General features: G+C 37.9%; 1 protein-coding gene across 2 annotated transcripts in view; it reads right to left on the minus strand.

Annotated features, from left to right (window-relative positions):
• The window catches only part of pdgfc (platelet derived growth factor c), a 52,116-nt gene that overhangs the window by 17,975 nt on the left and 10,814 nt on the right, over positions 1–23,327 (minus strand). For both annotated transcript variants that reach the window (XM_089134916.1, XM_089134915.1), the window contains one exon: positions 2,921–3,116. In XM_089134916.1, the coding sequence (XP_088991042.1) occupies positions 2,921–3,116 (196 nt within the window). The remainder of the gene's footprint in view (positions 1–2,920; positions 3,117–23,327) is intronic.

Below are 23,327 nucleotides of genomic sequence, written 5' to 3' on the forward strand. Positions count from 1 at the left end.
ACTCCAACCCTACACCATTCTCAAGGCCACAGCTACTGATTTAAACAAAGGACAAGCAGGCACAAATTCATAGCATCAATGTGGGCGACTAGGAAAGGGTTCTTCTGTTATGTTCACATATCGGATTCGGTAGGATATGTCTATGAGCAGGGAATAAATCATATTCATAATGTGAAGTCAATATGAAAAAAAAAAAAAAATCTATGGATACAGTTTACGTCATACACATTCCTGGTCTTATTGCAAGCCTACTTAATCCATATAAAATAACGTTGCTTTCCTGCTGACATCTCACTTAATCCAAGAGTAGCATTTGATCATACACTGATCATACACAATTTTACACTGACGTTTTACCATCCAACCAATTCCCGATGGATAAAGCGCATTCCTTCACATTGAATAGAACAAAAAAATGTCACATTAGGAAAGTAAAATGGGTTGCGAATGGCAGTTTGTTGAATTTATATAAGGTATAAGACTAAAATATTATTGATCTATTGAAGATGACCTGATTTTAAGTCTTATTGATATTATGACACTTTTAAAAAAGGAAAAAAGGGGTCCGTTAACAAGACACTCGGATATACACACTGCTGGCAAGACTCCAGAGTTCCCTTTTGAATGGGAACTCGCACTGTCTTAGGACGCTAATGGGGAATGTCCCCATTTTTTTCTTGTCTTCAAGAGCTGTTTGTTTGTTTGTGATGTGTCTAAGGCCGTAATGGCAGCTAAAGCTTTCAGGAACTTCATACATATGCGTCAGCTTTATCTGATAGCTTATGATACACACAATGTGTGCATGATATGATTGGTGAGGAGCATCGCACTGTCCTCAAGGGGACTGCATGACAGTATTGCGAGAGTTTCACTATGAAGAAACTCTACTATCATTGTCCCTTTTTTCAAGGGAATTGGGATAATCATCTGTCCCCCATGGATCAGGACCTGCTGCAAATAACATGAATAGGAGACTGAGATCACGGGGCTCCCAGATGGTGCTTGCCGAGGAATTTGAGAAAGGTATGGCTATTTCTCATTCTTTAGTGCCCCAGCGTCCTAGGACGCACTGTCTCGTTCCCCTTCTCAGGGAAACAAGCTTACATTCGTAACCCGAGACAGTTTTCTGATGAGCATGTATGAAAATACATTATCTATTTGATTATTAACAATAATTAAACATACTGATTTACTCAAAAATACAAGAGCACAGTCACAAATAACTTCATATGAGGCTTGTAGACAACAAGGAACCTTTCACAGGTTGTGTCCACAAGTCAAGAGGATATTAAGACAGAATATGCTATAAAAAACACATTATTGTTATGTTTTATCAATAACTGGCAGAGGCCTATAAACATTTTTTCCACATGAAACCACCAGCTATGGGAAGGTCATCATCAAGATTCTGGGAAGTAAAAATGCACAGATGTGCACGTCTACAATCGATTGCGCCATAAAGCAAAACAGAGGCATGGACAGAGGCCTGGAAGGAAGGAAGGAAAGCTAGCCTATAATTGAAAGGGTCTTTAATGTGGATTGGCTAGCTGTGCTGTGTTTGAGTGTACGTCTGGTTTAGCATGCGCCTCCAGAATCTCAAACAGATGCTATGGAGTTACATAGGAGACTTGGAACTAAATATGCACAAAGCAGAAAGGGCTGTTCTTTATGTCACCATATCAGTCATGGAGAAAATAAATATAGAACAGAACATAATCACTTTAGGGGTGGGCTTTTCATTATTCATCAGGCTTCTTGCAGCACAGCCAATCTCCCAAATGGCCTCCTTTCGACTCTAAATCTTAACAAATGGACGTGGTCACAACAAGCACATACATCTCCACTGTAATCCCCCCTCGCACCCCACATACACTTATACTGCTTCATTGTATATGGGTGCTTTATCTTCCATCTGACCCTGTCAAGAGAGTGCAATGGATGCCTGATGCTGCTTGTTTAGTAGCGCTGATCTGTCGCATGAAAGGAAACACTCAGGGAATTTTTCAAGCTCTCAAATCTTCTAAATCACCTCCTCCCTAGAGTTTCGGTCTAGCCTTGATACTATATTGATACCACCCTGTTTAAATCAACTGCCAGCTTTGGCTTGTACTAGGATTGTCACAGCCCTGAAGAATTAAAATAAATAAATAAATAAGTTTCATTTGTCAGGTACCACAGAAAATATTTTGAAATGTAAAATTAAATGTAAGTGCTGAATCCATAAGAGTCATAATGATAAAAAAAAACAAAAAAAACTATACTTTTATTTTTTATTTTTTCAATTGAACACCCACCTTCATTAATAGACAATATTGCTCTAGACTATAGGTCATATGTTCAAAGATATGGAAATGGATAAATTATTTAAATAATTATTAGATACATTTATTTTTGTAAATGTCTAGTCAACTCAATGATTTACTCATTTTTAACAAAGTTTATAGTTATTTTTTTTAAATTTACTTCCCCCATTAAGATATTGTTTTTGGCCCTTTTTACACAAAGCGAAAACGCAGATATTTCCCTGCGGTTTGGCCTCTCATTGACGCGAAAACCCCGTTTTTATCACAGAAAATTATTATTTATAAAAACTCCGGCCAAAGTGGAGATTTCTGAAAATGGTTATGTGTTGTCGTGTCAACTGGGAGAAAAGGTGTTTCAGGTTCTCTCTTGTCGATTCTGAGGATTCTGATTGGCTTGCATGGCTTTACCCTTCTCCCTACACTGCCGCCCATAGATTTGGCATAGATATGTTGGCGCTCGACAGCGTATTTATGCGGGTGTGTGCAAGATGTTATTATTGAAAACGGAGAGGGGGAAAATATTAGTTTCTCTAAATACCCGGCTTTGTGTAGACGTAGCCTTTCTCTAATTGTACATGTGAGGTCTAGCAAGTGACCAAAGGGTCAGAGTCTCTTACTTGCAAATGCCGTCTTCGGCGTCCTCCAGGCCAAAGCGCGGATCAAAGGTCAGCTGGATCCTGGAACTTTCTGTGACTGCCACCAGCCGCCACACTATAACTGTATTCCGGGGATATGTGTTGGGGAATTCAGGACTTTGAATAATTCCATCCCCGGTAACACTGAGGACTTTCTCGTGTCGAGACTCATGCACTCCTTCAGAAAAGAAAAGAAAGGTTTATTAGTACATTTTTGAACCTGCATAACTCACCAGAGCAGAGAAATAATGTCACAGTCATTTGTCAATAGTTCTTATTCCAGTGATAGTCATATACAGTCCAAATTAACATAAAACTGGATTTAGCTTCTAATGCATCACAAATAATATGGATTATGCGGTGCACTGTGTGAATACTAAATAATTGATCCCACAAAGCAAGATGAACCAAACTCTGTTTTTTTTTTTATTGAGCATTGATTGACTGCAAACCTGATAATCACATTAAGGGGGTGATAAAAATGAACCTATGGAAATGCTCATGCAATATCAATACCATAAAACCAGTAGAATGATGTTCTACTATTTGCCAACACAGCATACGCTTAATGAACATCTGTGTATCAAAGCAAATTGCGCTTTGATGTTTCACCATAATAATTTTCAATTATAGATCAAGACAATAAAGATTAATCAGTAGCTATAAAATATTATTTATAGTGACAAGACAGTTGGAAATGGCATTCCTAGTTGTAAAAGTCAGATTAAATTAAAGCTGGATTGAAAAACATTGTTTGGGAGGTGGAAACTTGTGACGGCTGCCAAGTTGTTCAGAAACAATCAATTGTAGTTCTTAGAGCTCTGATAGTTTAACAGTTTAGAGAAATGCAAGGTGAAGAAAAGTTTGAAGTACTTTTGAGCTCAGTAATTCTGATTCTGCAGGACAATAGAGGTAAGCCAAAACGTTAGTGGTGTTTAAAGCTCAGAAATGATTACACACCGATTAACTTGCTACTGTTATGACAAGATTTACAGAGTTGTTCCTCCATAGAGGAAAAAACTATAATAGCATCTTTAATAAAGCACAAATAATAATAAACAAAAACGTTTACCTCTACTTTTGCCAGGGAATGAAAATGAGCTTGTAACTTCCAACATGCTTTCACTTGAAACGTGATTTTTAACTCTTAATCCACATTTCACGCTGTTACTCTGGGTTCGTAATTTATCCAATAGTCAGGATTCAATGTCACACTCTGCATTTGTAAATGCTGAGTTAATGTGCTTATTTACATATTAATGAGGTTAAACACATTGATTGGACGATTGGAAGTACCAACATGCAACAAGCACACGATCGGTTCTAAAAACCACTTGCCCATCTGTGCAAAAACATATTCTCACTTGTTAAGTCTGATCATTTGCTATAATTGTTCAACAATAATGATTTCCTTCAGACACAAACTCAAAAAAAAAAAAATGAGAATGTACAAAAGAGAATAAGAAAACCACTGAAGGGTTTGATTGGTTGCATGTCAAAGTGTTTCACATTGTATAATCTTACCATTCAGCTTTCACATTCCAGGGTCCAAAGAAGTATGAATTACTGGCTAAGCTAGAGTAACAACCAGTCTGTACCCAAGTTTTAAATGGATGTTAAAGCTAATATTTCTACGTGTGCTGATGCACTTTTGCCAACATTTCACAACAGTTACATCAAAGCAAAAAGAACTAATAAAGAACCAGCCAGAAAATATTTGTTTCCAAATAGGTAGAAATGAATCTTAGAAAGGAATGCTTGCTTCCCGTCCGATAAAATGTTATTGAATTCTGAAAGTGGGTTGAAATATATTATCCTGTTGTCGTACTACGTTCAGAAAAGATGTTTGATGCAAACAGACAGCTGTTGAAATGCAAAACTAGTGCTGGTTTTACAGGCCTGTCACATTCAAAGCCCACCCAAGGGAAATGCACACAGATTTTCTTTCACACTCCAATCCTCGAACATACACACACACCTCCATCAAGTTGTGTGGCAAAGCCAGTATCAATAGGTATCCTGATCCATTACGGTGATGATACAAGATCTGTAATACTCTTTCCTGTCTTTCAGAATTAAGCAGCAACAACAGAACTATTCCCTTTTAAAAGTAAGACAAAAACAGCATTTTTCTATGCTGTATTTCCAGGTATCAATAAATAATGAATGAGAAACTATCAACTGCCATTGTTTCCTTTCAAGCAAGGGATAATTATCTCGTTCGCTCACTGGGGACACGTTGACTTTCACTGTATAAACAAAAACACTCATCACAAAATCGTCAGAAGAAATAAAAAGGTATACAGGTTTGGAAATGAAAGTCACTTTGGGTGTACTCATCTTTTTTTGGACAATGATGGTTGTATGTTGACTTATTTTCAGAGTACATTAAATATATACTGCTATGCAAGCAGCAATTTGACTACTCTAAAATAAAAGTTTCATTTCTATATTATTGTCCATTGAGAAGATATACTAAAATGTTTGCTGTAATGTAACATACTGTACGTACGTATTGGCAAATTACTTATTTATCCCTCCACAGTCTGGATGACGGGTCCCATCACAAGCAGCAGTTAATGCTGAATGATGTTTCAGGAATCACCGGAAGAGTAATGACAGAACCAATGGGGTTTTGGAAAAGTTCTGGGGAACAGCTTTAACCCCTGAGGTGTGCCAGCAACCACAAGAGATAGAAATCTGATCACTCTGACATCCATTACTGAAGGAAGGAGCAGAACAGTGAGAGAGATAAAAAGAATCTGTTTAGATCATCAAAATTCAATGTTTGACTAAGACTCTGTGTGACTTGTTTATAATAGGCAGGAGGAAAAATTTAGAGTAGAAGAAAGACGACAACTGATATAATTTCTCTCTGTAAACATGACAGGGGCTGCTTTGATGTCTCATTCTCATGTTGTGATTAAATGCACTCTGGGGAGGAGACGTGAAAGACAATACACAAATCACTTTTATACAGACAAACTTTGTGAATGCCCCCCCCCCCCAAAAAAAAAAAAAAAGAAAAGAAAAACACCAAAGTACACCAAATTTGCGCTCGACAAGCAGAAACCTGGAATGCCCCGCAAACTATTGCCTCTAAGAATAGGCACCTTTGTCAATTTTAGGTAGGCAAAGCAAGATCGCTCATGCTCTCCGGAGTTGAGGAACATTTTGTGTGAAAGATTGTCCAAACAAAAGAGCCTGAGGCCCATGGAACAGTGTTGAACACCTCAGATCTGTTTGCAACACAAGCCCAAACCCTTTATGGATTCAGTTATATAAACAGATCAGAGTTGGCTACAGCTGCCAAGGTCTTTGAAGTCTCTTAAAACGAGAAAAGGCCTTTTCTCAGCATGTTGGAGCATTTGCCCAGCTGACTGACAGCTTCTTGTCAAGCTCTGAATTAATGTTTATAATTCTCAAAAGTTTCTGGTATTAAGGCAGGCCTTCTATTGTTGAGGCACATGATTGTAAGCTGTTAGAAGTTATTGGAAGGAGGGAAAATGTGCACTCATGTTCTCAAAACGCTAATGCATGTAACAGGAGCAGGCGTAGCTGGTCTCTTACTGGAAAAGACATGGATCATCAGTGTCATGGGCTTCAGTCAGCTCGGCATCATTCAGTTAAATTAAGAAAAGCAATCCAATTCAGAATAACGCTTTATTTCCAAATACATATTTCAAATTCAAGGTGGTAAACAGGATGCAACATTTATTAAATTTACATTAACATTTAACTTACCAAGTTATCGGCTAACAACTTTGTGGAGAATATATGTGTGACAAATTCACATACAGAATATGATCTGATATACATGATCTAATTATTTAGTTGGAAAATCCTCTATAATATGAATGCACTTAAATCCAACTCATAAAAAAATAATATTTCCTGAGGTGCGTGGTCAATTACAGGATCCATCTTCCCTCATTAAAAGAATGGTAACACTTTTATTTTATTTTATGGTGTCCATGATACAGTGTAATTACTTGGTAGACATTGTAATATGTAACAAAATGTAATTAACATGTAAATAAGTTATGGAACAGCCTGTACAAACAGATTGTAATTACACTCATGTATTAGGCAGCTATACTGTTACACATGCGAGTTGGTTACGCATTACAGATGTAATAAGTACTTGTATATGTTAATAAGGTAAAAAGCCTGCAGTTACACATGGTCATTTTGTACCTTCTAAATCAAGGTTGTACTTAAGGTATGTAGATGCACATGAAATGCACTTATCCATCTGAATTAACCCTCTAGTTTACACCTTAAATACATGCAGTAGCTTCTTCTAATCTGAATTAGGCCTAACTCCCTCGTTCACAAACGCATAAACGCATGCGGTAGCTTCCTTTGCAATTACATAATATTACACAGGGATAAGCTTAAAGTGCATCAAGATTGTACTTAAGTGTACTTCATGTGTATAAGGTATGTAGATACAGTACACATGAAGTACACTTAAGTACAATCTTGATACACTATTTTAGAAGTTACAAAATGACCATGTGTAACTGTAGGCTTTTTTCATAATAACATTAAGTACTTTCACAATTTTGAACAACCCTGCTTTTTGTAATATCAATTTTACTGAATTCTGCACCTCAAAACTCCATTGTACAGTTTCAGTAAATCACAATGACCAAAGAATCATAAAAAGCCTGTTCTTCATTAAGATTTTCCTTTTAAAAAACAGAAAGACGACCGCATCGCTTTCAGCATAAATTATGACTGATACTTAAATAAGGAACAGTGCGTTTTACAATCAGTTTAACGAATGAGCTCTTAAAACAGAACAGGGTGATTATAAACCGCAGCATGCCTCCGCGAAACTATCCGGACATAATTTCTTGGGGGTAAAAAGTTTAAACAATGTGTGAGGAACTTTGGTAGGTTAACAGCTTAATACAAAATATAAGGGACAGGGAAAAAAGTTTTGTAATGCACTTCATGTAGGTGTTTGAAGTCATTAGATACTGAACCTCACCATTGTCAGTAAAACATGCCTTGTTTGATTTTTGATATTTAGGCTTAGTAGGGATTGAGAGAGGTTCTGTGTCTGCTTTGAGATGACCTCATCTCTGGGTTAAATAATGTCATATAATGATCAGAGGCTGGCCCCTTGGGTGCATTACCTCAAACATGACTTTTCCTTGACCCACTTCTCTTTTTTCCCCTCTTCCCGCTCTCCTGAGGAGAACGCTACACTGATTAAGGTAGGAAGCTGAGCATGAATAAATAAGGGCTCACAGTGCTACCATTGTGCCTTGTTCACAAGTTAGACCTCTGACTGAGCCTTGAGTTTAAATATTAACCTAGCAGCGGTAGAGACAAAGACGGCACATATTCACAAGTGCGTCAGCATGTGGGCAAGTGCATAAATAATAACAAAAACAGAGAAAAAAAAACAATCCTCAAATGCTTCAGAATGCATTATTTGCATCAGACATATGTAAACAATTAATTATGCAAAATTTTCCACAAAGGAGACTCAAAAGGAATGAAAGGTATTTTGAAGAATAATGAGGTCCAAACAACATTAGACCCCACTTTTATTATATAGACTATGAGACATTCTTCAGAATATCTTTATGTTCCCCAGAAGTCATAAGTTTGGAGCAACACGGATAGATCACCCAAAAATGTCATTTACTTACATTTAATTTGACAACGCACATTTAGACAAGTACGCTAAACATTTAGTCTTCAATCAAAGAGACATGCAGTGTGGAAAAAAGTTCCTTTTGAATAGTCTTATTGCAGTAAGCCCACTTAAATCAAAGCTCCAGCCTACTGCTTTTTGCAGTCCACTCCAATCAGGTTGTAATATGTTTTGGGTTCAGAAACTGCATACAAAAATGAACATTACAATCAATCGAGCACATAAAAAAACTCTTTCAAACCTCCATTTGGAAATTTGGCATAATAGCACCACATTTCTCTCAATTCATATTTCCCAGTTGTATGGCAGAAGTCCTTGATGTCCGTATTCATTTCACTCTAGAAAGTTCATACTAGACATCTACGCTAGTGCCGGTAACAGCATTTAACAACATGAAGTGCTAATGTTTCTGATTCCAAGGGACTTGTTCAGGCGCTGTCTGTGTTTTAATCCCCCATATGTCGGGAGCTGACTGCAGTCGGCTGGTGAAACAGTACCCCACGCTTACCATTATCCCCCCTTTGCGTGCTGATTTTACCCCCCTGCTTTTAAGTTGCTCTTACATCTGCTCATGATTAAGGGTTTGCGGCGGTAACTACAGGTGCTGTAAATTCCAGTTCTGGCCTTTTCATATTTATTGCTTTAAGGTTTACAGTTGGGAAGCACAGAAAAGGATAGAAAAGGAGAGTGAGGAGAGAGAGAAAAGTGAGGGGAACGCAGCATGGGAATTTATCATACCATTAAAAAATAATTTGGCTTCAAAAGCGTTGACTTATTTGGAATGTTTCAATCTGCCGTGCAGATGCTCCGTATGGAGACTCACCACAGGAGTTTGATGCTTTGACTCAACCAATTGCTTAGTTCCTGACGGCCATTTAGCAAAACGTTAAGTGGCAAACCTTTTTCCCCAATATATTGAATTCTTTCTACAATACATATTAGCCGCGTTTCCACTGCCGGGCCAGGGCCGAGCTGTGCTTGCGCGTGCTAGTTGCATTTCCACGGTCACTTCCATGGCTTGATCGGGTCTTATTTGGGGCCAACGGCCAGGATTTCTGGCCTGTCGAATACCTTGGGCCAAAGCGGGCCAACTCGGGCTAGAGGCGTGCTCAAGGTAAAAGGCGGAGTTTATCGGTGTTATGGAACGTTATGATCTGAAGCAAGATGCAAATTTCACTTTTTTATATCGCGCAAAATAATCGCTGCTCAAAATGGAGAATCGCCTGTACTGGTCTGTCGAAGATACCAAAGCTCTTCTGAGCATTTGGGCAGAAGAAATGGTACAACGTCAATGTGACGGCGTGTGAAGAAACGAGGACGTTATAAAATACATTGATGCTGAACTTTCTAAGCTAAGCATTCAGCAAGCAACGCTTCAAGTTCAGGAAAAAAAAATGAAAAAGTTGCGGGCGAAGTATTGTATAGTATTGTATTGTATATTGTATTGGTGACTCGCGAGACAATCAGGACTCTATTGCAGCCACGGCCAGTGAGTTAATATACATGCAATCTTCCTAACTTAAAAAATAAATAAATTACAATGGGTTGTATGTCGTTTGATCCAGAAAGGCGCGTTAGGGGCGGGGTTTAGGGCAGCGCTGTGGGGCTACAGGCCCGGCAGTGGAAATGCAAGCCCGGTGCTTGAGGCCCGAGGCCACTGGCTTGGCTCAGCTCGCTGTTAGCCCTGGCCCGGCTCTAGCTCGGCAGTGGAAACGCGGCTATTGAGTGTTTGTTCACAATCTTACACCGATTAGGCCTATGCTTGCCAAACAGAAATGGTATAAATTCATGTAAATGCATTAGACCTTTTTATTTGGTATTTTGGTTATCTATTCACTAATTACAGCATCTCATGCAATCTGCAAACATCAAGGTTTCGGTCAAGGTCAAAATCAATAGGCAAGTGATTGGCAGCACGACTAAACCCCATTGACCATCGCACACATTAAGTCTTTCAACACAGGTCACAAAACACACTCCAACCTCATTGACACTCACAACTAAAGTTTTGTAAAGTTATGTGTATGTTCCCTTTTAAAAATAAATTTTGAGACAACTACTGTACTGTACATTTTTCTCACTCTTTACCACAATTTATGTAAAAAGACTAAGTTCAAGTGAAGCTTGCATAAACTAAATTCTTTTAAATGCTGTGAGCATAAGGTTGCTGTTGTGTCATCACATGTGGAGTAACAGAATCCTGCAAGGCACTTCAAGGCCTGATTAAGATCCTAACAGGCCACCAAAACCTTCCCTCTCCACAGCTCAAAGAATGAGGCTCATCCATTAACACGTCCTCTCAGAGAGCTCCGTATCATCCCCACATGCTATCGTATGGCCAAACACCAATACTGAACTAACCCACTTGGTGGGTGGGTGAATATGAGTGAGAGTATAAATGTGTTTAGGAAGCACTTGCCCAACAGGAAATTTGATTCTGAAGTTAGCATGACTGTTCCCTCTGTCTCTCTTCGTAAGCTTTTTCTAAGGTCTCACTTCATGTGGTTTATACTTCAGAACGTCCTGACTGTGAGCTTGAAATGATCATCAGATCAGGTATCATCACTGGGTGACTACTTTTCTTCAAGACCACTTTACTCACGCTTTATGCCAGGTCTAAAATTAACAGTAACAACTGGGAAAATAAAAGCATGTGGTGCTGAGACACACTGTAAGTCATGCTGATTCCCCACAACCATTAGGGTGATCTACCGTTCACCTCTGTTCTTTGAAGACTTGCTTTTGTAACCAAAGTAAAAAGCAATTATGTCTAGTGGGTAAAAATAAAAAAATAGAACGTTTTGATAAGAATAATAGTAAGGGTAACTTCTATTGTTATTTTGTCAAGTTTACAAAATCTGTGTAATTTGATAGAGATTCTTCAACCAAAAATAAATTCTGTCATCATTTATTCACCATCATGTCATCCCTTCCTGTATAAGGTTCTGGTGCGAACACAAAATATTCTAAAAAACATTGGGGTCCAAACAACTTTCATTGTGTCGAGTAAAATATATATTCAAAAATAAAAAATAAAAAAATAAGTAAAATACACAAGAAAAATCAGTCATACAGGTTTGAAATTACATGAGGGCAAGTAAATTATTTAAATTTTTGGATGAACCATCCCTTTAAATGCTTGCAATTTTGGCGTCACTAGAAGCAACAAAAAGAAATTTGTAAAACTTAAAAAAAATTTAAAAAATTGTTCCAAATCTTCCAAACAGGATTCCCAAACACTCCTTCCACTTTTGTTTTGGCCTCTCCATTTCAGACAAAGTTTGAAGAGTTTAAACTTATTACAGGTATCCCCACCCCTAAAATCACACAATAACACATACTCCACCCACTGGCAATATTTGAAAAATGCTGGAAAAGTGGGCAGAGCCAAGCGGAGGGGGGCGTACACCTGAGACGCATCTCTTTGTATGGAACTTGCCTACGTCACCAACAACCGCTGTGTCACGTACCACCGCAAACATCCAATAGGAAAATTCAACTGCAGTCGCCACCGTTCAACCTGAAGAGGGCAGTACTAAGACGTTTTTACGCCATATATTGTAGAAATAGAACACTTTATAAACAAATGCCATAAAAGTTACTCGAATCAATGACTGGTATTAATAAAGATCCATTCTTACAGATCATTAACTAAAAAAAGTTGGTTAAGTGTTTAGTTACTCTTTAAAGTGACAAGGAGCCCCAGCGTTTACTCTATTGAGGGAAGACAAACAACTAATGGCTTACTTACAGTTGTCTCTGCTTATTAATGTAAACTGGGAGACATTTAAACATTACACATGTCAAGGGAAAGTGTGGGAGACCTCGTTGCTATTTTACATTCCATGCTAGTCTAAAAACTATTTAATTACATTGATTGGAATTACTTTGGAGGAGGGGAAGATACAAGAATGTATATGTCCCTGTTAAATCTAGCCAACAATAGTAGGACCAAAGATGGCTAAAAAATATATATCTTTGTGGCTTTTCTCAAACAAAGTGTTTCCATTTGTGTTTGTGAAATGAACTCAAATTAAACTTCCGACACGTCAGCTGCTTGCATACTTGTGTTTGTGGTTCTGGCCACACACACACACTTGCTCATATTGCATGTAGACCACATCCTTTAAGAATTTGGTGAGGTCTTCAATTAAGCAAAACATGTGTGCGTATTATTCTCTAATGGATGTCTGGAGTAGTGCCTGCCTCATGCTTACTTTCACCACAGAGCTCTGTTTACATAGTTAGACAGCTTTGGTTCTCTGTAACTTCGCTTTAACCAGAAGGGTCTTGAATTAGACATGACATCATTGGGAAATAGTAGAAGACAGTCAGCAATCAGAAAAAATAGTTTATCTATGACAGGTAGCTATTGGGTTTTCTCATAAAATGTTGGCTCAGTTTAACCATATCCTGTGGTTAAGTGTTCTTGTTATTAGTGCTTTTAAACATTTTTTCTTTACTGCCTAATAACTCAATTTTTGATAGATTCAACTTTATAAACTGGTGGTGGAAACTTTATTAACATATCCAGGTCTGTTACACCAAACACTTTGTGAAGAACAGATATTTGAAAAACTAAGGAAAAGTGCCAAAGAAAAATTTGTGATTTTTTTTCTGTCACTAATTCAAAATCAAAAATATAAATGCACTGATATGGAATATTTTGACACATATTTTTACTCAATAACTAAAATGCATTTACCAAAATTATATCAGTCTACATTTTGTGATACCGCATTAAGGAAAAAAAAAAAAAAACTTAAACAATTTGAAAATAAGTAACTATCTAATTCTACAATCCTTCAACAAATGTAGGTCCTAATTGGGATTTTAAAAATTGGAAGGACGGAAATTATGGAATTACGGAAATGATGTATTATTAATTAAATTAATATTAACAAAAGTTCATTTATCATCTCAAATATATTAGCTAGGGCTTCACAATTAATTATGAAATCACAAAGGCTGCGATTATTGTTTATGCAAAGCTTGTCAGGCTTTGATCCGTAGTAAAAACTGGCCCATCTTAAAGCACTGCGAGTCGCTTACAATGTGCAATTTAAAAAAAAGCAACATCCGTCAAACCTCTTTCCAAACATGAGAAGCATTTATGAACCTCATCCAAGACAACATTTAATAAATCAAAGCATTTTAATCTCCTGTTTATTCAGCTACAGCGAGTTTCTGCATGAGAGCGCCCTCTGAGTTTCAAATGGAGCAGTATTTACTACCCGTATTTATCAGCCGTACTGCACTGACAAGCTGCACATAAAATAATCGTATTGCCAAATCGCGTGCGGTTTCATTTCGATTAATCGTGCAGCCCTAACGTCAGCCTATTTTATTGTTTGTTTGATTTTAAAATGTGCATTGCTTTGTGCAACATTAGCCGCTTTTCCATTGCCGGGGCAGTGCAAGCCAGGGATAACTAACAATGTGCCAATAGCCTCAGACCTCAAGTAGACCACCACAGCAGCCAATATCAAGATGCATTTCCACTGTCGGGCCAGTAGTACCACAGCACTACCCTACAACTCACCCTTAACACACCACTAAAGAGCATCGTCACACAAACCCATATCATCAGCACGGGGAAAACCTGAAACAAGCTAGATAGATTTTGGTCTTTAAATGATTGACACTATAAATTGTTTTACAGTGACAGCTATTTATTCATTTGTGTCAGCAGGAGCACACATCAACATGCAGAATCAAACCATTAAGGGTTTCATCATCATACATTTACGTCACATTTCTTTAGAAAGAATGAGCATTTCTATTAATTTTCCACAAAATGATGTGATCTGAGGACGTTTGTTTGAAAAATAACTTCCGTCTCAATACGGTTATCCTTTTAGCCAGAGCAACAGAGGGAGCTCACGGACTGAAAACAGGAGTAATGAGTTATACAAGTTTACAGAAGTATGTATAATTTATCAAGTCAGGTATCAAAGGCACAGGAAAGAGATGGATGAAACCAAATAAATACACTATAATCATCATATAATTTGTGTAAATTCTTTAAGCAGTCTCCGGTATTTTCCATAACCACGTGCATTTATAATGGCAATGGTAAGCATAAGAAGCCTTTAGTATCGCATGTATATTTCTGCCTCATACAGTGATCAGCTTCCTCATATAATCGCAATCATAAGTTATTTTAGACACTCTGAAAGTGAGTTCAACTGAAATTGTATTAAATGTGTTGAATGCTTTTGTTTGCAGGTAGTTGAGCAGTAGTGTTGATCCTCTCCTGACTCAGATATACTTGTTTTCATGACCACTCCTTAAGCCTCAGTTGGCCCACTTTAGACCAAGGTACTGTGTGCTAAAAAACCCTTGCCTCCGGACCAGAGTGACATTTTTTCTCAGTTCTAAACCCAAAAAAAAAAAAGAAGAAGAAGAAGAAGAAAAAAAAAGAAGTATATGCCTGGAAATGCCTTATACCCAGAAGTAGTACTACAGTAGTCCATAAATGACTGAGCTAGTTAAGGGCCATGTGTCAGCCGAGTTCTCACCACACAAACCAGCTCATGCTTAGCCGGGAATCCATTCTCATCAGGGTGGGTGGCCACATTTATGCGTCAAAACCCCTCTAATCTTATATTGACCTGCCAGAGTGAAAATCTTCTGAGGATAAACTTTCATATGATAGCAGAAATCGCTGGCTAGAGATGTCACCAGCTGCTCACCTTTCCACTAAACCTTTATTGTACCCTCTCTAAACACACGCACAAACAGACACTAGCCCAACACCAAAATCAGACACAAGACATCTTCTCTTAAAGGGTTTTTTTTTTTTTTTTTCTATCACAGCTGTGCTGGTTCTCTTGTGGAATGGCTGAGAGGCTTTTTGTAATCCCATCTGTGATTTTGGGAGCTGAATGTGTGTGTGCACGCGTATGTGAGAGACTGAGCTCTCATACAGTAAGCTTTACTGCAGTAATGCAACTCTCCCCAGTAACACTGTTCATCTCAAAACACATTTTAAATTCACTTGAGTCTCCATAAAGGACAAACTGCTGTATAAGACCCTACAGTCTGTTCCATGTTTTACTCCATTTCTAGCAGCTTTTGAAACCAAGAACATTTCGTGCAAACAGCCCTGAAAGAAATTGATGTCTGATGGGCCATAATTATAGGATAGTTCACAAAAAGTCATCCACTCACTCTCATCTCATTCTAAACCTGTATATATATGTATATATATATATATATTTTTTTTTTTTTTTCCTGTGAAACAAGTTATTTTAAGAAATGCTTTTTCTGTCTATACAATGGAAGTCGATGTTAACCAAAAATGTTTGGTTAAAAATATCTTCTTTTTTGTTCCTCAGAATAGAGTCATATGGGTTTGGGTGACCATTCATAAGAGTGAATGGCAGTAAATTACAATTTTCATTTTTGGGTGAACTATCCCTTACATTTTGCACATCCCAATTCTAAAGAGACACAAATGACAGTTTATTTTTTTTTTTTGTTGTTATGATCAGATTGAGGCATCCCCTGCTTATAGGAGAGTCAATTTGAATAGAAAGAACAGATTATGGTTAGGAAATTCCCATAAAACCGAACAAAGCTCTATTTTGTAACAAACTGAAATAATTTTTAGCTCTTTTTTTAGCATTTATTTTGTAATCCATACAGTATAGAGCCCCTAAAGGGACATGGGGTGATGGGAAAAAATATATTTCAATGCTTTTACATTAACTTTTACGAAACTTTGCGAGAGAAATCAAAAATCTCATATTTACAATCTACTAAACATCTTTTCAACCACACTAAATGCTTGACAAAATTTGAAGAAAGATAATATAATGACTGCCATCTTGTAAAGTGTTTTTTTTAATTTATTTTAGTTTTATATATATAGAAGACATGAGCAGAACAGCACAGCAGGACTCGGGATTTTGAGTATTTATAAGGTAAACAGCCAAGATACAGATCAGGGCCTTAAATACCGTATTTGATGTTCATTACCATCACACGTTGAGACATGCAATGCCCAGCTGTTTGCTACTTGTTTACCACATCAGATGCAGAGCCAAAGAAAATATATGCATTTCTAGGCAGATAAAGAAATAAACCATTAAATCCCTAGTGGTGCAAATACTTAACAACTGTTAAATACTGAAAGTATTTACTAAATACAGCCACAAAAATGAGCATCCCGATTAATGACTGAGGATCAGTCACTCTGCTAAAGCATTTAACAATCCGACCCAGCTAATGGCCAAACATACACTAAAACACACATGTTCACATTCACTGACTCCTGCTTGCTCAAGCATGCATGCATACCACTGGAAGATGGTTTCAGACTTTTACAATGAACCAAGTGAACTTGTCTTGATGGATGTAGGCTATAAAGTGCATTTGATGGGTGATTTCCTAGTTCCATGAACCTGAAGTTGATATTTTTTTTTCCTCCACACAGATCCAATCTGCAACATAACATTTGAATACATTTGGACTGCAGCTATACAGCAAATGCCTGTAAATCACACAATGCAAAGCACGTTAATGGTTCCCTAATGTGCACAGCGGACCAATAGAAATGATTTAAGACCAATTAAAAACCTATGGACAGAATAATAAAAGCTTTGATTACTTTTATTGTAATGTTTTCCTGAATGCGCTGCTTCAGAATAACAGATAAAAGCATTTATAAAAATAAATAACCTAAACACTTTGTGTCTGATTGCATTTTAACAGCCTCCATACACCATTAAGCATCAGAGTGCCTTGATCTGCCAGAAGCTTGCTATAAGTGTTGACGGATAACACAACAAATTCTCAATCATGTGTGACTGATAGATTCCCAAAACATCCAATTAAACTGTAAAAACAACAGGATAACAGGAAACATGACATAAGGAAAAATGCTAATTCATCAATTTGGTTTCTAACTCTTTATCGAAAAAACATTTAGACATCGTGGAAACACACCGTGTTTTCAAAATGTTTGAATCCACACTTTTTGTTAAGATAAATGATTTTTAATGCCAGCAGCAGTGTTGTGGACTCGGACTCGGTCTCGAGTCCATATTTTAATGGTCTCGATCTTGTCATGGACTCGTGTGCATTTTGACTTGGAATTGACTCGTACTCGAACATATTAGGACTCGGACTTATTCCCGAGTCCACTCGAGTCCCATTTAAAATATGTCATGATTATTGCTGTATGTTAATATTTCTTTAAATTGTTGTTTGATGAAAACGAAACGTCCAATGATTGCTGACTTTCTAGTGCGCAATTGCGCATGACTTGAGACTATAACATTCGTGCAGCGCAAAATGCAGCAGGACCCAGGTCAGATGTGATGTGGAGCCTCTAGCTCAACTATTGAAAATGTCTGCCTTATCATCCCTAATTTAGTTTGCATATAAGAGCCACGCAGAATTTGTTTGCAGTAATATTAAAAGAAAGAGCACTTACTGATTGTAACAATTTTAAGTAATAATCATAATAAAATTCCCTACACCACTATGTGGCCTTTTTACCATTACAGTGTAAATGATTCAAATGTTATATTTGGTTTACTGTTTGAGTATGATGCCAATTTTGTTGTTACCACAAAATATTTTACATAATCTTGAAGATATCTTTACGTCTGGTTTGAGACCCAACCTTAGGTTATCTAACCTCTCTGGTCTTGGTCTCGACCCTCTATGGTCTCGGTCTCGACTCGGACTCGAGTGAGCTGGTCTCGACTATAACACTGCATTCCAGACCATGCAATAGCTTTAAATCTCATTCTAATCTCTCTAATCTGGTTTTGATTGTGTTTATCTATCTCAAATCAAGTGTAAGGGGCCATGAAAAGTTGAAAGCGGATGTTCACTTTGATTAATTCTGAAAAAAGACATTCTCCTAAATACACTTATTTCTCAAAAGCATTCTGCATATCATGATTGAATTATGCAAAACACCCTAAACCAACCAAGACGAAATAAAATAAATACCTTAAAGAACATTTCAGCACGAAACTGCACCTGGTTTCTGCAAGTATGAACATATAAACCACGTGGTTAGTTACGAGGTGAGCACAGGTGCATTGCAGGAGAATGGAATCGCAACATTGCCAAATTATCTGAAAGAAGTCACTTTAACAGTCAGATTCCATCATTACAGCCACAGGTGTGGGACAGAGATGGTCTTTTGAATTGGTGAGTGATGCAATGTGAAACATGCACACACACACACAGAAGTGGCACAGAGATGAATGAAAGCTGTGTCTGGCATCTCATTAGCCGCTGGGGTTTCCGGTCTGAATTAGTGCTGTCATTCCGAGGAGCTATAGGCTTTTGAACAGATGTCTGATGCAAGGGGGGTGAGACAAATTCACTAAGCCTGATTTATCTCACTTCAGTTGTTCTGATGCACCTTTATGATGACCCAGACACCAGCCAAATATATAATACAGCAAGACACAGAGATCGAGGGCGAAAATAGAAGAAAAAAAAAAAAGCATGGTTCATTATAAATACACCCCGACTAAACCTCAGGGTTTGATTCAGTGGATAAGCTCATGGAAGCCGCCTTTTTGTCAGTACCAGCATGCATTTCACTTATCAATGCCATGGCCCTACTATGTCACAAGCCAATGAGAATTTAACAGCCCATTAGGGATTGGATATTAAATTAATGGGTCTCTAAATGCATATTCAGCATCATTCATCTGCTGGGACTGATTATGGTCGCACTATCAGATGAGAAAAGACAGTGAGAGTCATTCAAAACCACTAAAAAGTCAGCGTATAGGCTCCAGCATGCGTGAAGGAATTAGACTTACGGCACTACAAAGTCAATACGTTAAAAGATTCAGTAGTCCAAGCGAATTTTCCTGATTTTAGCCTTGCGTTCCAACAGCTATAAATCACAACTGGAGTCCATCTTAGCTGACAGCCAGCCTGCTGCTGTTCCTCCATCTGTAGGCTGGGAAATAGATCTCCAGTCTCCAGGGAGAACCAAAGTGCCACGCCTGACACCAGCATCTGTGTAAGTGTGTGTGTGTGTGCGGAGAACCTATTTGTGCTCCGGCAAAAAGCCAGACATTCTCAGAATACTATGTGTGATTGAGTTACACACACTAGGGTGTGCGACTGGCACACTGTCGTATATCAAATCGCAGCATGTGCAAAGAAACATAATGCAATCTATTCGGCGTGGGGGCACTGGTCCTCAGCCAGCAAGTATCGCGACAGGTGTGCTGCTACTTTTTCCCCGATTTCAAATAACACAACTTTCCATATTTCACCAGCGAGCAGCGTACCGCTGACAGAATAACGATGAAGCTGTGGGATGCCAGATTCCAACACATCTGATTACGGTTTCAGAGAAATCAGAAGTTCTGGATGAGCAATTGCTAATCAAACACATTGTATTTATCATAGATGACATTTCTAAAAATAGGCAATGATATAGGGATAGCGGACCAAAAATTAAAAAAAGGTTCTCATCTTTACTCGGCCTTATTTAATTTTTTTTCCCCATGAAACACAACATGGTTATTTAGCTGAATGCTCAAATCACTATTTTCCATATATAGCAGGTGAAAAGAAACTGGGGTGGTCTTGGCTGCTTTTGGGCCTTCTCATCCCCTTCCTGTAGCTTAGTCGTTCTCAACTAGGGGGACAGGGCCAACTAGGGGGCCTCAAGAGGGCCACAAAATGTCCATAGGCTTCTTGGAAAATTGAAACTTGCCGGCCTCGCAAAATAATTAAAGACATCGTTAAAATAGTCCAAGTGACTACAGTGGCTCAATCTTAAGTTTATCAAACGACGAGAACACTTTTTGTTCGCAAAAACTAACAAAAATAACGACTTTATTTCAACTATTCACTTCGTTCTCTATGCACCTCTAGTCAGTAAACGTAGTGTGATAGTGTAGAGCTACGTCACAAGTAGGCTCACTATTGGCCGATGCAGGTCATGTGTGTGATGCGTGTGACGTACAATAACAGAAGCTTATGTTATTAAAATAGTAACCTGACTCGAGGCTAAAGAGACAAGCAAATGAATACTTGAAATAAAATCGTTATTTTTGTTGTTTTTTGCGCACAAAAAGTGTTCTGGTCGTTTGATAAACTTAAGATTGAGCCACTGTAGTCACTTGGACTATTTTAACGATGTTTCAATAACTTTCAGGCCAGCAAGTTTCAATTCCTCAAGAAGCATATGGACTAGAAGGCAGGAGTGATCCAGCTTTCATCAAAAATATGTTAATTTGTGTTCCGAAGATGAACGAAGGTCTTTACGGGGTTGGAACAATATGAGAGTGAGTAAATACTGACAGAATTTTCATTTTTGGGTGAATAACCCTTTAAACTTTGGTCCCCTGTACATAAGCTCCATCGTGCAACACATTGAACCTTGTGCACTACCCTCAGGTCACATCTCCGATAGTATAGCATAATCCGAATTGTTTCTCAGTCATAGAATTTCTCTAAAACAGGCAGGTAATGTATGCTAACATAGAAATGTACATTTATAGTCTGGCTTCAGTGAATCCTCAGTGGCCACTAGAGATTCTCAATCTCTCGAGCAAAACAGCAGCCCGGGGTCAGCAGAGATCTTCTGAGAAAGGCTGATGGAGGTCATGTCACTACAGTGATGTGGTGTTGACAGCAAAATCATTTCTCATGTCAAAGCTACAACACAAACACACCAGTCATAAAGGCATATAATTTGGCTAATAGAGTGTCTTAGTGAGCGTGATCATCTAGTGATTCCCTTCCCCAGTCATAAACATGCAGATAAGCCATGCTGTAATGAGTGAATTTCAGATTAATGTCTCAAATAGGAGGGGTCAGCCAAGGTAACAAGAAGACAGGATATTGGTAAAACTTTACAAAAGACATTGGACTTGCCACTTCAGTAATGATTACAGGCAGGATTATTATTCTTCCAGATACAAGCTTCTGTATGTCGTATAAAACAATGCCTGGATATTAATGCAATCTAGAGCCTGGTGTGAGGTGTTTTTCCTTCTATTAATGTCCAAAACAGACCCACTCCATGAATTAGTCATTTCATTTAACATGTTTCCGAGAAAGGTATTTTGGAACAGATTTTGTATGATTTCTGACTACACCCAAAAATAACAAAAGAAGGAAAATTAGTGAGCTAGTCCATATTGTGCACACTCATAAAGTATATTTCCAGACGTCAACCAAATTAGTCAATCTAGCAAAAATAAAAATGGTGTTAGAAAACTGAAAGCATGGATACTTGATAATATGGAACAATAGATCCTCATAGTCTACCTCTAATGGACAATGCACAGTGTTTGAGAGAAAAAAAAATTGATTTATATAAATATATACATGTAAATATATTGTCACACATATAGTAGAGACAAAGCAAGATCAGTCAAGACTAAAAAAGGAGGGGGCACTTCCAAAATACCTTACTGACAGCAAGTGCTGACATCTGCCAAGGTATGTAGACATGCCTTGAAGAGATAGGAACCAAGGTCAAGTCATCACATTTACCTGCTGCCAAAAGTCTAAGGCCTTTGGAATTCGGTTTGCTCTGAAAACAGCCAATATCGACAGACAGTTAACGGCTAAGAGCGTAGATTTCTCTGTTCCGGCAAAGCACTAGCCCTCAGAAACAGTAAAAGGTTATCTGCTTGTATCGACACACATGATTAAACTCTGGGGGGCACGTTTTTGGAGGGGGTGATTAAACAGAGTCTAACTTAATAAGAATTCCACACAAATCCTTTAACTTTCACTATACAATATTAGAAGGTTTTTTGTTGTACTATAGTCTCTGCATTAAGTCACTAGCAGTTGATAAGGGTTGTCTGAGTGCATGGGGGGGGGGGGGGGGGCATGCAGGATGAATAAAAAAAGGGAGCAAAGAGTCAAAGTGAGGGATGAGTAAAAGCTTGTGGAAGTGTTGTTGTCAGGGAGTGATTGACGGGCATTCATGGCACAAGTTAAGCTGGACCCCAGGCTGCAATGTTTAGCTCCTGCAGACTAGTGCAGATAGTCATGGTCAGTGGTGGAACTTGTCTGTTAAAGCATTGATTTCATACATATAAACTACTGTTTAAAAGCTTGGGGTTGGTAAGAAAATAAAAAAAATAAAATAAGTTTGCTTTTTATGCTTACCAAAGCTGTATTTATTTGATCAAAACAGTAAAATCATAGTATGAAATATCACAATATAACTTATATAGTACAACACACAATTATTCCTCAGATGGCTAAAGTTTCAGCAGCCATTAATCCAGTCTTCAGGGTCACGTGATCCTTCAGATATAATTTTGATATGCTGATTTTGTGGTCAAAAAAACATTCCTTATCATTATCAATGTTGATAACGGTTGTGCTGCTTAATATTTTTGTGCAAACCTTGATACATCTGTAGTATTCTTAGATGAATGGAAAGTCCAAAAGAAATAGAATATTATCTGAAACTGAATATTTCATCAGTTTGATTGATTCAAAATTGTTGTAAAAACAAAATTTTACTGACCCCAAACTTTGAATGGTATAGAGTCTTAAACATTTGCCAGAAAACAGTAAGCAAATCTCTTTGTGGTTATGCACATTTGACAGTAGCCAAAACTTTATGGTATCATCATAATTGTTGTCAATGCAATTTGAAATGAACTGTACTGCTTTAAAAAGTCAACTCTGGGTTCAGCATTACAACTAGACTTGCCTGGAGCCAAGAAAGCATTAAGAACTCCTAGA

This window comes from Pimephales promelas, chromosome 9, assembly GCF_988280905.1.
Source record: "Pimephales promelas chromosome 9, fPimPro1.hap1.1, whole genome shotgun sequence".
NCBI classification, from domain to species: Eukaryota; Metazoa; Chordata; class Actinopteri; order Cypriniformes; family Leuciscidae; genus Pimephales; species Pimephales promelas.